Source organism: Panthera leo, chromosome C2, assembly GCF_018350215.1.
Source record: "Panthera leo isolate Ple1 chromosome C2, P.leo_Ple1_pat1.1, whole genome shotgun sequence".
NCBI classification, from domain to species: Eukaryota; Metazoa; Chordata; class Mammalia; order Carnivora; family Felidae; genus Panthera; species Panthera leo.
The window spans coordinates 70,923,145-70,938,602 of NC_056687.1; the positions used below are offsets into that span (position 1 = coordinate 70,923,145).

Below are 15,458 nucleotides of genomic sequence, written 5' to 3' on the forward strand. Positions count from 1 at the left end.
GGAACCCACAATATCCTCCTGGTTACATAGCTTAGTTAGTCCTATTAATATGAGGGACAAAGGGCATGAATACGAGAAGGTAAGACTCATATGGACCCACTTTGGAGACTGGTTACTACAATTTGGTTTTGGTTTTGTTTTTAATGTTATTTTTTTAATGTTTTGTTTTTTTTTTTTTTTTTAAGTAAGCTGTGTACCAATCTGGGGCGCAAACTCACACCCCAAGATCAAGAGTCACATGCTCCACAGACTGAGCCGGACAGGTGCTCCTGCCACATTCCGTTTTTCATTAATCATGAGACACTTTTGGTTAGCATCTAAAGATATTGCTAGAAAAAAAAGTTAATTTGGATTCAAATTAGTTGGTTAAGCACAGTCAAATAGTATGGGTTACACAGAGTTATTAACCAGTAAGTGGCGTGCCTTTGGTGGGTCAGAATGTCACAGAGAGATATTTATTTAGCAGAACCACATGTAAACTACTTTTGTTCTTTATTTTGGTTATATCTATATATTTTTGGATATATCTTTATTTTGGATATATCTATATCTACATGCTGCCTGTGCTTTTGAGTTTGTGCAATTTTTAAACATTTGGTGTCTGACTTATTTTTTTTCTTTATTTTTTTCTTTAGAGGCCAATTAGAAGCCTCAAATCTTCCATCAGAAGTCTGGCATTCTGAGGTGACAGTGTCAGTGACAGGCGAGCCACCTGGTGCTGTAGAAGAAGAAGAAGAAACAGCTGAAGAAACAAACATAGAAATCATCCCGGAAATCATAGAACCACTTTCCATTCTAGATGTGCTGAGGATCTCTGCAGTTCTGGAGGATACCACAGATCAGCTCTCTATTCTAAACTATATCATGCCAGTTCAGTATGAAAGAAGACAAAGTGTCAACATGGTATATACACTCACCACTATTTAATTTTTGTTTTCTTTCCTTTTTATTTTTCTATCATGTACCGTACTTATGCCATTAAATTTAACACAGGAGATAGCACCTTTATCTGAGATAAAAAGGGTTATAATAATTACCTGGGATACATACCCTGAATTGATGGGGTGAAATAACAATAGTTCAACAGACATTGCCAGTCAGAATATCCTTTTCTTCCAATATGTTGGCATTATTCAAAAAAGCCTACAGTTAAATCAGTAGACAGTGTATGTACTGAGAGTAGCCAAATTACTGAATTGCCCCACCTGTCTTGTATTTCTTGGCTGCTGAAAGCTAACTGAACGGTAGTGGGAAGAAATTCAGCTGGACCTTCTTAATGTTTCTTTATTCTAAAATGACTTTGTTGTTTTGTTGAATCTGTTGCAACCTGCCTTTGTGGATATCCAGCTACATCATTATGTCACCCATTATGTTTTCAGTGGTGATATGGACTCCTCCTCAAAGGGCTATTGAATTATCAAAAAACTCAACTTGGTAGTGAGAAAATTTTCATAAATTCTTAAGCTCTTATAAATTTTAATAACTTAGGTTGTAGTATAAAATGGAAAGAATTTATAAATACACATTTATTAAGTTCAGCAAAATTACTTTATATAATTTGTACAGAATATACAATTCTGATTCTATTATAGATGAAAATTGCTACATAAACAACAGAGTAAATTGCTTTCCATGTCTAATGGAAGAGAAGTCCATATTTATTGTGACTAGATACTAATTTCACCTTAAATTTTTTAAATAATAATAATTATTATCATTATATGTATAGTCTGGGTTTATTCAACTTTTATTGAAGTTTGAAAGTTATACAAAATTTTAATAGAATACTGGATTTGGAGGGGCATCTAGGTGGCTCAGTTGGTTAAGTGTATGACTCTTGGTTTTGGCTCAGATCATGGTCTCACGGTTCGTGAGTTCAAGCCCCACATCAGGCTTTGCACTGACGGTGTGGAGACTGCTTGGGATTCTCTCTCTCCCTCCCTCCCTCCCTCTCTGCCCCTCCCCTGCTCATTCTCTCTCTCATTCTCTCTCTCAAAAAACTTGGTAAAAATTACTGTAAAGAATACTGGATTTGGAGTCAGGAGCTCTTTGCAGTTTAGTTGTGTACTATCAGTTCATTTCACTTTCTTGGTCTTCATATTCCCATTTGTAAAATGTGATGGAGTTTTTGTGTGTGTATTTTTTTTCATTTTTATTTTTAAGTAATCTCCACACCCAATGTGGGACTTGAACTCATAGCCACGAGATCAAGAGTTGCATGCTCCGCTGACTGAGCTAGCCAGGTGTCCCTAAAGTGTAATAGAGTTTTAACTAAATGATCCACATAGTCCCTTCTAATGCTAACATTCTATGAATTTCAGGGTGGTTTTAAAACAACACTAACAGGTTTAGCTATGGAGGACACTGAGGGTTGATGGAGGGAGGTGGGCGGGGATGGGCTAAATGGGTAATGGGTATTAAGGAGGGCACTTTTTGTGATGAGCACTGTGTGTTATATGTAAGTGATGAATCACTGAATTATACACCTGAAACCAATTTTACCATATGTTAACTGACTAGAATTTAAGTAAAAACTCGGGGAAAAAATTACATTAATGGGTATATCAGGAAATTTTGTAACAAATTAATTTTTCTTATCAATTTATGAAGGCAAAGAGACTGAAAACCCAAGAACTAAGCCTTTCAATGCATTTAAAATAAGAGTCTAATTCATACATTAAGCTAGGTAATAAATAGTAGAGAGTCTGGGGTTTCCTCCCTATTTATTGTCTCCTTCAGTAAGAATCAAAAATAAAAAGATATTTAGTTAGTTAGCAAGATAAAGTTTTATGAGACTTATCAATGATACTGTCAGGCTAAAAAAAGGTAATTTGCCTTCATAGAAACTCAAGAGAGAATGAAAAACCCAAATTTATAAACAATTCAGCAGCGGTCACTACTTCACTAAATTAAAGAACAAAATTTTTGCACTATTTTATTCTGGTTTATGATAGGGATCTTCACCCACAAAATTTTCTGACTTAACAGAGACCCTGCTTGTAATTTCATAGTAGTGTATATAATAAAGCCTTATACTCTTATCTTGATTAATAGAAGCTTAACAGCTCTTTTCTCAATATAAGTTAGTTCCACAACTTTACAAAACTATGAATCTTTTAAAATAATATTTTGCTTCATAATACTACTTCTAGCTCATTAATTTTACAATGTCATTGCCCTGTAAGGGCATAGGATTATATTTTAAATCCTTTGTCTTATTGTTTAGCCTTTAGAACAACTTGGGATGAAAGGTTAATTAGCATTATCCCTCTTTTATAGCCATTTTTATAGCTAAGGACATCTCCAAATAGATTTTCATTTGTAAAATCATGGAGTGGCATGATGAAAAATATACTAATGTATCAGATTCTACCAGAAGTGGGAGTAAGTGGACCAAAATTTGGGAAGAGCTTCCTTGCAGGGATACTGTTTCTCTTACCTTTTGTCTCAAGAGTCTAATACCCTCTCTTGTACATAGTGTGTGTGTGATAGAAATATTTTTTAGTAAATGAACTAAAACATTTAGCTAGTCTACTTAAATTCTCTCTTTTAAAAATTCATATTTATTTGTAGTAATCAGTAAATCAGGCTGCTTGACACAGTTGCTTCCATTTCCAGATGCCCAAGCATAAAGGTAGAGGAAAAACAGGGAAATGGAAAAACAGAGCCTCCTAGGCCTTACACTTTCCCCTTCCCTACGTAGATAAAATCTAAAATAAAAACCACCCTTAAGGTTTTCCTTACATCTAGGTAAGTTTCAGTTCAGTTGTTGAAATGCTACACTTCTATTCTCGTTGTAGCCAAATTAATTTTAATTTAAAAGAAAAAATTTAAATTTAGTTCTTATTTAAGGCAGCATTTTGTTTTGTACTTCCCTATAGATGTGTTCTTTAGATCTGGATCTTTGCTTATAGTTGATGTAAAGAAAAATACAGTTGACTCTGTGTTTATTAACCATTCATGGATAGTTTTTAACATTTCTGGGCTAGTTGAAGTTTAGCTAAGGAAGACCTAGGCTTTGTGTATCAGTGTGCAGATAAACTTTTCTTCTGTGCATAAGACAGCACAAGAATTTAAGTAATCATAACAAGTGTAGAACTCACAAAGTTCTGTGTACTGTTCTAAATGCTTTATGTATATTAATTTATTTAATCCTTTTAATAACCCTATGAGGGGAGGTACTACTATCCCTATTTTACCAATGGGAAAATGGAGGCATAGAGATATTAAATAGTTTTCTTAAGTCAATATGGTTTAGTGAGAAATAAAGCCAGGATTCAAATAAGGAAGTTTGGTTTCAGAGTCTTTAGGTATAATGACTATGTTGTATGGCCTCTCAAAAGCTAAAGCTTTTAGCCACAGATTAAATGGGAATCATCAGTTAAAAGACATATGCTGTTCCTATGGTTGATGCCTACCCCTTAGTGTTCAATTTGGGTCTGAAAAATAAATTATTTTGGCCTTTCCCCACATGACCTTCAAAATCTATACCACACTACTAATTATACCAATTTGCTCTTTGATATGACTTTCCTTTCATTCTTTATATTTAAAATTCATGTGTCAATGAGCATTTTGAGTCTCCTATACCCTAGGCATTGTTCTAGACAATGAAACTATAAAGATGGCCACATTTATTATCCAGTCTAATTCCCAAAAGAATTTATTTTATTTTATTTTTTAATTATTTACTTTTGAGACAGAGAGTGCCTGCATGAGTGGTGGAGGGGCAGCAAGAGAGGGAGAGAGATAATCTCAGATTGGCTCCTTGCTGTTAGTACAGAGCCCGACGTGGGGCTCAATCTCACAAACAGTGAGATCATGACCTGAATCAAAATCAACAGTCAGATGCTTAACGGACTGAGCCACTCAGGTTCCCCTGTTTCAAAAAGAATTTGAAGGGAACCAAGATCTCTAAGAACTGTCCCTTCCTTCATAGAATTTACAATCTGATGGAGACAATTATACAATTGTATACAATTTATACAAGAATTACAATATGGTAAATGTCTGCTAATAAAGATGTTTCACAAATAACTTTTCCTTTGATCAAAATCTTAAAGTTTACCTGGTGGTACACTGAGGAAAGACAGAAAAGGAATGTTGTCTAGGGGCAGGAAGGAACAAAATAGCAGGACATGGTTTATGTGGCTGAAGAAAAGGGTAATTTTCTTGTGTGTCGAGTACAAGTGGCAGAAGATGAGGTTGAAAAATGTAGGCAGAGGCCCTTGTATAGCATTGTTTCTTTACTCTTAAAATCTGTATTACATAAAACATTATTTCTTGTTTTTAGAAGAAAAATAAAGAAATCAATTTTGAAGGAAAGACCTTAGAAAAATTTTCAGATGACCCAAAAACCTCAAAAATAACCAGTCCATTCTTACCTAAAGAAGAAACCAAGTTGCCAGAAATCAGACAAGGAAGCCAATTGGCCAACGGATTTAACAAAACGCAAGATCTTATCTTCAAAAAACCTATAAGACAGACCATAATGTCTACGGAGACACTGAAGAAAATTCAGGTAGATAGGTAAGGAAGGAGAGCATATTTGGAATGTAGTAGTATATTTATTATGGATGAAAAATGGGTGTAACGGTGGTCGACTGCTGTCTTCTCTTATGGATTGGTCATTATATGGAAAGCTACTGCTTTCCATAGGATTAGCTAAAGACTGTCTAGAGGAAGTGTGGTACAATTGGAAGTATGTGGCTATATAATCATGGGCAAGTTGTTGAGCCTTTGTTTCCAGTTATTTATTCATTTATTCATTTATTATTTTTTATTTGTAGAGAAAGCGGGAGTGGGGGGAGAGGGACAGAGGGAGAGAGAGAATCTTAAGCAGTCTCCCCACTCTGAGCGGAGCCCAACTCAGGGCTCAGTCTCATAACTGTGATATCATAACCTGAGCTGAAATCAAGAGTGGGACACTTAGCCAAGCAGGGCACCCAGGTGCCCCGAGAATTTCTGAAAGGCAGTCTCAGTTTCCATTGTCTCAGTATTCAGTTTTTTGTTGTCAGCTGGCTTGCTGACAAAGAAACCTGTTAAGTTTAATAGAGGATGTAATATGGGGTGCTTGGGTGGCTTAGTCTGTTGAGCGTCCGACTTTGGCTCAGGTCATGATCTCATGGTTCGTGAGTTCAAGCCTCGTGTTGGGCTCTGTGCTGACAGCTCAGAGCCTGGAGCCTGCTTTGGATTCTGGGTTTCCCTCTCTCTGCCCCTCCCCTGCTTGTGCTCTGTCTCTCTCTCTCTCAAAAATAAACATTTAAAAAATTTTAAAAATAAAATAAAAGAGGATGTAATATGATGGTAAGGACTGTTGGTAAATGAATGCTTAGAACAATTACCCAGGGCCACCAGCCAAATGCAGCCTGTGGTCTGTTTTTGAAAATAAATTTTATTGGAATACAGCATTGCTCATTTGGTTACATATTGTCTCTTGCTGCTTTCATGCTACAACAACAGAGCTGAGGAGTTGCAACAGAGAATTTATGGCCTGCAAAGCCAAAACATTTACCATTTGTCCCTTTATAGGAAAAATATTCCAATCCCTGCATCAGAGGGGTAATGTTTCTTGTTAAAATCAATCTGGCTCAGATTTGCATGCATGACAGAAACGTATCCAGCTTATAAACACCCAATCTAGCTAATGTCCTTTTCTGTCTCCATGTGATGGCTAATATCTTTTCAATTGGTTTTTTTTTACTTTGGTATACTTAACTTTTCTCTTAATATAGGTTTTGAATCTTTTTCTTTGAACTGTTGTTAATAGATTATTATGTAAAATAGTGTAATTCTTGCCGACTCTATGTCAAAACATTAAAAAGCAGTTTTTAAAATTCTCTACCCACCAGAATATTATAGAAACCAATGGACTAGGAGTCAGGAAGTATGAATTATATGGTTATACATCTTTCTCAAATTAGTTATGTGATTAGGCAGGTCATTTAACCTTCCTGGTTAACCCTTCCTGGGTTTACTCATCTCTAAAATGTGAGGGTTTTATTAGCTCTTTAAAAAAATTTTTTTTTAATGTTTTATTTATTTTTGAGAGAGCGCAAGAGAGACAGAGCATGAGTGGGGGAAGGGCAGAGAGAGAGGGAGCCACAGAATCTGAAGCAGGCTCTAGGCTCTGAGATGTCAGCACAAAGCCTGAGGCAGGGCTTGAACCCACAAACTGTGAGATCATGACCTGAGCTTTTAACTGACTGAGCCACCCAGGCGCCCCTCTTTTTAAAAATTTTTAAAAGGTTTAGCTTTTGCAAAATTATGAAATATTTTTTATTATTAAAAAAAATTTTTTAATGTTTATTTATTTTTGAGAGAGAGACAGAGCACAAGCAGGGGAGAGGCAGAAAGAAAGGGGACACAGAATCCGAAGCAGGCACCAAGCTCTGAGCTGTCAGCACAGAGCCCAATGCAGGGCTGGAACTCATAAACCATGAGATCATGACCTGAGCCAAAGTCAGACACTCAACCCACTGAGCCACCCAGGTGCCCCTCAAATATTTTTTAAATGCAGAAAAATATAATTTTTCGGGGGAGAGAGAGAGGGAAAGAGCAAGCAGGGAAGGGGCAGAGAGACGGGGACAAAGGATCCAAAGTGAGATCTGTGCTGACAGACTGACAGCAGTGAGCTGGACTTGGAGCTGGAATTCACAAACTGTGAGATCATGACCTTAGCCAAAGTTGGATGTTCAACCCACTGAGCCACCCAAGCACCCCAAAATGCAGAAAAATATAAATAATGAAATAATGAATACTTAAATGTGTGTAAGCACCGAATCTTAACATTTTACCATAATTGCTTTAGAGGTTTTTTTTTTTTTATGAATTCATTTTATTTTATTTTAAAGGTTTATTTTTGAGAGGGAGTGAGAGAGAGAGAGCGAGCAAGCATGCACAAGAGGGGTAGAGAGAGAGGGGGACAGAAGATTGAAAGCAGGCTCTGGGCAGACAGCAAGTCCAATGTGAGGGTTGAACTCACGTACTGCAGGATCTTGACCTTAGCTGAAGATGAGCGTTCAACGGACCAAGCCACCCAGGCACCCCTGTTTTGTTTTGTTTTTAAATGAAATACTACAGATACAATTGAAGCCTCAGATGCTAGTCCCCCTCACTCTTCCCCCAAAGATGAACTCTATTCTGAATATGGTATTTATTATTCTCTTACATGTTGTGATACTTTTATTAGGTATGTATGTGTTTTATTTAAACAGTACATACAGTTTTACATGTTTTTAAAAAAATTTTTTTTTGGGGGGGTGGGTAGGAGCAGAGAGAGGAGGACAGAGGATCCTAAGTGGGCTCCATGTTGTCAGCTCAGGCCCCACATGAACTTGTGAACAGAGATCATGACCCGAGCTGAAGTTGAATGCTTAACAGACTGAACCACCCAGGCGCCCCTAGTTTTACATGTTTTTAAATATTGTGTACATAATATTATACTGTACATTCAGTGTTTGTTAGTACTTGGTATGTAAACTTTGTCAGGTTAAGGAAGTTCTCTTTTATTTCTAGTTTGCGAAGAGTTTTTGTTGTTTATTTTTAAAACAATGGGTATTGAGTTTTGCCAAATGCCTTTTCTGCCATCTGTTGTGATGGTCTTATGGTTTTTCCTCCTTTTGCCTTTGTTAATGTGATGAATTCTATTAATAGACTTTCTTTTTTTTTTTTTTAATTTATTTTTGAGAGAAAGCGTGGGTGGGTGAGGGGCAGAGGGAGAGGGAGAGAGAGAGAGTCCTAAGCAGGCTCCACATTGTTAGCCTGGAGCCCGACACAGAGCTCAACGTGGGGTTTGAACCCACGAACTGTGAGATCATGACCTTAGCCTAAGTTGGATGCTTGACTGACTAAGCCACCCAGTCGCCCCTCTATTAATAGACTTCCTAATGTTAAATTATTCTTGCACTCCAGGAGTAATTCCAACTTAGTTCTGATTTTCATTCCAGGTCTTAACTTGTGTGACTTCTGTAGCCCTTTGTAAATGTAGGGAAATTTATTAACTCATCTTTCTTGTTTCTCCTTACAGGCAGTTTTTCAGTGACATAATTACAAAGACCATGCAGGAGCTGCAGGAGTCAGGCACTTTCACCAGTCTCTTGGAAGCTTTGGGCAAAGAGAGGGAAAACAAAAAGCATTTCTATGATATCATTGCCAGGTCCAAGTAATATTAAGTTTATTTGCTGTACTGTACTGTATTTTATTTTTTTTTTAATTTTTTTTTTAACGTTTATTTATTTTTGAGACAGAGAGAGACACAGCATGAACGGGGGAGGATCAGAGAGAGAGGGAGACACAGAATCTGAAACAGGCTCCAGGCTCTGAGCCATCAGCACAGAGCCTGACGCGGGGCTTGAACTCACCAACCGCGAGATCATGACCTGAGCCGAAGTCAGACGCTTAACCGACTGAGCCACCCAGCCGCCCCTGCTGTACTGTATTTTAAAGTGCTATAAAATTTTTACCAGAAATCCTTGATTTTTAAAGCAAATCAAGTCTGTGCCTTCCAGGGAAGATAAATAGAACTCAGAAATTAAGGTTCTAATCTTGGGACAATAATTGAGATTTCTGGGCTTTGGTTATGTGTATCTACAATATGTCAAGAATATTCTTCCTATTATACAGTAATCTTTTTTTTTATTTTAATTCAAGTTAGTTTCACCCATCTCCCCCCACCTCCCCTCTGGTAACCATAAGTTTGTTCTCTATAGTTAAGAATCTGCTTCTTGGTTTGTCTCTTTCTCCCTCTTTTTTTTTTCCTTTGCTTGTTTGTTTTGTTTCTTAAATGCCATGAGTGAAATCATATAATATTTGTCTTTCTCTGACTTATTTTGTTTAGCATTATACTCTCTAGCTCCAATGGCAAGGTTTTATTATTTTTATGGCAGAATAATATTCCCTTGTATATATATACCACATATTTATCCATTTATATATCGATGGACACATGGGCTACTTTCATATCTTGGCTATTGTAAATAATGCTGCTATAAACATAGGGGCGCATGTATCCCTTCTGAATTAGAGTTTTTGTGTTCTTTGGGTAAATACCCAGTAGTGCCATTACTGGATCATAATATAGTTCTATTTTTAACTTTTTGAGAAACCTCCATAGGGTTTTCCACAGTGGCTGCATCAGTTCACATTCCCACCAACAGGGCAAGAGGTTAATTTTCTCCACATCCTTGGCCAACACCTGTTGTTTCTTGTGTTGTTGATTTCAGCCATTCTTACAGGTATGAAGTGATACCTCATTGTAGTTTTGATTTGCATTTCCCTGATGTTAAATGTTAATGAACATCTTTTCATGTGTCTATTGGCCATCTGGAAGTCTTCTTTGGAAAATGTTTGTTCATGTCTTCTGCCCGTTTTTTCACTGGATTTGTTTTTTGGGTGATGAGTTTTATAAACTTTTTGTATATTTTGGGTACCAACCCTTTATTGGATATGTCATTTGGAAATATCTTTTCCCATTCTGTAGGTTGCCTTTTGGTTTTGTTGATTGATTGATTTGCTTTTGTTTCCTTTGCCTTGGACCTATCTATAAAAAGTTGCTATAGCCAATGTCAGAGAAGTTACTGCCTGTGCTTTCTGTGCTCTCTTCTAGGATTTTTCTTGTTTCCAGTCTCACGTTTTGGTTTTTAATCCATTTTGAATTTGTTTTTGTAGATAGTGTAAGAAAGTGAGCCAGTTTCTTTCTCTTGCATGTTTTTGTCCAGTTTTCCCAAGGCCATTTGTTGAAGAGACTGTCTTTTTTCCATTGGGTATTCTTTTCCACTTTGTCAAAGATTGACTGACCATATAATTGTGGGTTTATTTCTGTGTTTTTTATTCTGTATCTAGTTTTGTTCCATTACCATACTGTTTTGATTACTATAGCTTTGTAATATAACTTCAAGTCCAGAATTGTGATGCCTGCAGCTTTGCTTTTCTTTTTCAAGATTGCTTTGGCTATTTGGGGTCTTTTGATTCCATAAAAATGTTAGGATTGTTTGTTCTAGTTCTGTGAAAAATGCTGTTGGAATTCTGACAAGGATTGCATTAAATATGTAGATTGCTTTGGGTAATATAGACATTTTCACAATATTTGTTCTTCCAATCCATGAGTATGGAATGTCTTCATTTCTTGGTGTTGTCTTCAATTTCTTTCATCAGTGTTTTATAGTTTTCAGAGTACAGATCTTTCACCTCTTTGGTTAGGTTTATTCCTAGGCATCTCATATTTTAGGTTCAATTGTAAATGGGATTGTTTTATTAATTTCTGTTTCTGTTGTTTCATTACTGGCATATAGAAATGCAGCAGATTTCTGTACATTGAGTTTGCATCCTGCCACTTTACTAAATTCCTTTATCAGTTTTAGCAGTTTTTTGGTGTAGTCTTTTGGTTTTTCTGTATAGTATTATGTCATCTGCAAAGAGTGAAAGTTTTACTTCTTCCTTACTGATTTGGATGTCTTTACAGTAATTTTTCTTAAGACTGAATTCACTGCAAATTCCTGAACAATAGCAGGTGATCATGAAAAGCATGCCAAGGGAAGTTTTCCTTTCCAGGGCCTTTGAACTAATTCCAAAGAGTTTCATACCTTAAGAAATTGAACCCAATCAGATGATTTTGGGACCAAGATAAAATTCTTATATGAAGGCTGAGTACTCAGAATGAGAGTGTTTATCTTGTTTGCATAGGTGGAATTGTTTTCCTTGAGTTATTTTCTCTACCTTTGTACCTTAGTATTGGTAATAAATTCTGTACTAGGGATTTTTTTTTTGAGAGAGAGAGAGAGAGAGAGTGCATATACATGCAAACAGGGGAGAGGGAGAGAGAGGGAGAGAGAATCCCAAGCAGGCTCCACAGGGCTTCATCTCATGATCTGAGCTGAAATCAAGAGTGGGACACTTAACCTACTGAGCCATCCAGACGTCCCTGTACTAGGGATATTTTGACAGTTAGATTAATTAACACATGTACAGACTTAGGATAGTTCCTGGCACATAGTAAGTGCCTAATAATAATAATAACAGCTACTATTATGGACTTAACATTGTAAGTACACTGCTGGTGGGAGAATTAATTGGTATAATTTGTAAAAATGATTTATTTATGAAAAATACATATACCTAATTTCAATTTTATAATATTCACTATTATTTATGTACTATTCCATAATTTATTTAACCATTCCTTGAATTTAACATTTAGGTTGTTTCCAAATTTTTGTTTTAGCAAATGATGTGTTAGTGTGTTTCTTTGTCTGATCTATTATTATTCCATGAAGTTCAGTCACTACATGTGGAATTACAGAATCAAAGATATAGTCTATAGTTTAATGGATGATATTATAAATCTATTTAAAGTATTGTTTACAGAGTTATAACATGGGGGAAATGTTTATATCACATTTTTTTTTTTTTTTGAGAAAGAGAGAGAGAATGCAAGTGGGGGAGGAGCAGAGGGAGAGGGAGAGAGAATCCCAAACAGGCTCCACACCAGCGTGGAGCCCAGCACGGGGCTCAATCTCACAACCATGAGATTATGACCTGAGCTGAAATCAAGAGTTGGACACTTAACCGACTGAGCCACCCAGGTACCTCTGTGTCACAATTTTAAATAGAAAACGAAAGACTGGAAATAATATAGTATTATCACATCTCTATAATAAAACTGAAAAAAAAATGCATAGAAAATGAAAACTGGGGGGGTACCTGGGTGGCTCAGTCTGTTAAGTGTTTGACTTTGGTTTGTGAGTTCGAGCCTGGCAATTGGGCTCTCTTCTGTCAGCACAAAGCCTGCTTTGGATCTTCTGCCCCTGTCTCACTCCCTCTCCCTGCCTATTCTCTCTCTCTCTCAAAATAAAATAAACTTAAAAAAAAAAAAAAGAAAGAAAATGAGAACTGGAGGCTCCTGGTTCAGTCAGTATATGTATATACATTCACATTATTTGTTGTAGCATAATGGTAAAAATCTAGAAATAGCATAAGTGTCCTTTGTAAAGGAGTTCTTGAATGATTGTTAATGTTAGGAAATAAGAAACATGCAGCTATTAAAAAGAATAAATTAGAGCTCTATGATTGATCTAGAGGAATGTTCTTCATATATAGATAAGTGAAAAAATTATAGTATCATGTGTGTAACATGACTCATTAAAAAAAACTCATCCATATATGTAAGAGCACAAGGAAAGATGCGGAAGGATGTATATCAAAAGGCTTAACATTGATTACTTCATAAGAATGAATCGGAAGGGAGAAGGGAGATGGCAGATTATCCATCTTTTCCTGTAAGTGCCTATTCAGTTTTGAAATATTACAGTGTTGTACTTATTACCTAATAATTTTTTAAAAAGCTAATCAAGTAAGAAAAATAAAGGGGCGCCTGGGTGGCTCACTTGGTTAAGTGTCCGACTTCTGCTTGGGTCATGATCTCATGGTTCTGAGTTGGAGCCCCGCATCAGGCTCTGTGCTGACAGCTCAGAGCCTGAAGCCTGCTTTGGATTCTGTGTCTCCCTCTCTGTTTCTCCCCTGCTCCCACTCTGTCTCTCTCTGTCTCTCTCTCAAAGATTAAAAAAAAATTTTTTTAATTAAAAAAAAACAGTAAGAAAAAAAACACAAAAAACAAAACAAAACAAAAAACCAGTAAGAAAAATAAAAAAGAAATATGTACCACTATTTGGGAAGGAGTAAATTATCTCAATGTAGACAGTTTACCAGTGATTGATTTTACATATGTGATTATATATAGTAATTTCTTCTTTTAATTTTTCTTCCAATTAGATAGGCATCATTTTGGATTTACTTAAATTGGAAAATTATATATAGATTTGGGCAAATCAGTTACATATTGTTTAGTATTTTAACTACTGTGTGATTGGCACTTTTATCATCACATTTAATGATGGATATAAGACAGACAAGATTTTCTATTTAGTTCCTTGAATAAGAGCTTTATTGAGATAAAATTTATATGCTGTTAAAGAAATTATTCAGACACATGTCAAAATGGTAATGAAGACTTTATTCAGGATTATTATAATAGGGAGAGAGATTAGGCTCAACTCTGAAGAGGGGGTCAGTGGATAAAAAATTACTAAGAGACATAAAGGGTAGAGGATTCTTGCTAAACTAATTTAACAGGATTCTTACTGAAAGCAGGCTAAAGGTTTAGATATCAAGGGTGGGGGATGAGAAATTTGATCAAAATCCAGGGAGATCAGATCAGGGTGGGGATTCTCTCTAAACTGATTTAGAAGTCTTGCTCAATTAGGCTATGCAGGCTGAAGTTAAGGACAGTGGCCAAGGACAAGCTCTGGTAGAGAAGACTCAGAGGAACCTGCTTAGTTTGGTCAAGGAGAGAGTCTTTGTCAATACCAAACATTTATCTTTTCAACATGTACAATTTGGTGGTGGTTTTTGGTATATTCACAGTTGTGCAACCATCACCACTATCTAATTCCAGAACATTCTCATCATTCCAAAAAAGAAAGACTGTACTCATTAGTACTCACTCTCCATCCCTTTCTGCTCAGCTCCTCTGTTTAGTTTTAAATGAAGCTTCTCTTGTTGGTAATTATCTTCACTATACAATAAAATATTATAAAATAATAAGAAAGATACCAGAATATAAGTGGAAAATGGGTAAAAGATAAGTGTAATGAATGAGCCTTGGCGAAAGCCCCACATAGGGCCTGGCATGAAATAATTTTTCCTTCTTCTAGGAGCAGGTGTGAAAGACATGCTTAAAGTATGCATTCTACCTGTGAGATGTGTGCATATCTGCCCCTGAGTAAGAATGAATAATATGTAAAGATCCTCTGCTTAAGCTCCCTTTGGTTAGAAATCATTCTCACTTAAAAAAATTTTTTTTGTTATCTCTATACCCAACATGGGGCTCGAACTCACAACCTCAAGATCAGAGTTACATGCTTTTCTGACTGTGCCAGCCCAACACACCATTACGTATTTTTTAATATGTATCCTACTTCATTATTCAGGGGAGACAGACCACTTTGTTTCTCAAAGCAAAAGAAAGGAGAGAATTTGCCAGGTTTTAGGGTCTTTTAAGATTTTGGTCAGAAGGTCCAAGATTTATGAGTTATCAATTTCATCATGGTCACTCAGCCTCTACTCTAGAAAGGCAAACAAAAGGAGCCAGAGTAGCCCCTCTGCTTGCTGAAGTGGTAACCTGGGTGCTCTTTATTGGAACTCAGCTGTAGAATGTAGATCACTAATAATGTGCAAGCCACACCAGCACTATTCCCATTTGTGACAGAAAGGTATACATAACTTGGATCCTATGTGAGTATTGTTTGGGCATTGCTTTTTTTTTTTTTTTTTCAGTAGACTTCAGTTTTAAGTTCATAGAAAAACTAAGCAGAAAGTAGAGTTTCTAGGGTACCTGGCTGGCTCAGTAGGTGGGGCATGCAACTCTTGATCATGGGGTTGTGGGTTTGAGCCCCATGTTGGGT

The 15,458-nt window shown here is 36.4% G+C and overlaps 1 protein-coding gene across 3 annotated transcripts in view; it reads left to right on the forward strand.

The window, feature by feature from the left end:
* The window catches only part of IQCG (IQ motif containing G), a 53,815-nt gene that overhangs the window by 5,421 nt on the left and 32,936 nt on the right, over positions 1-15,458 (forward strand). For all 3 annotated transcript variants that reach the window (XM_042903622.1, XM_042903620.1, XM_042903621.1), the window contains exons 3-5: positions 636-903; positions 5,294-5,529; positions 9,029-9,157. In XM_042903622.1, the coding sequence (XP_042759556.1) occupies positions 636-903; positions 5,294-5,529; positions 9,029-9,157 (633 nt within the window). The remainder of the gene's footprint in view (positions 1-635; positions 904-5,293; positions 5,530-9,028; positions 9,158-15,458) is intronic.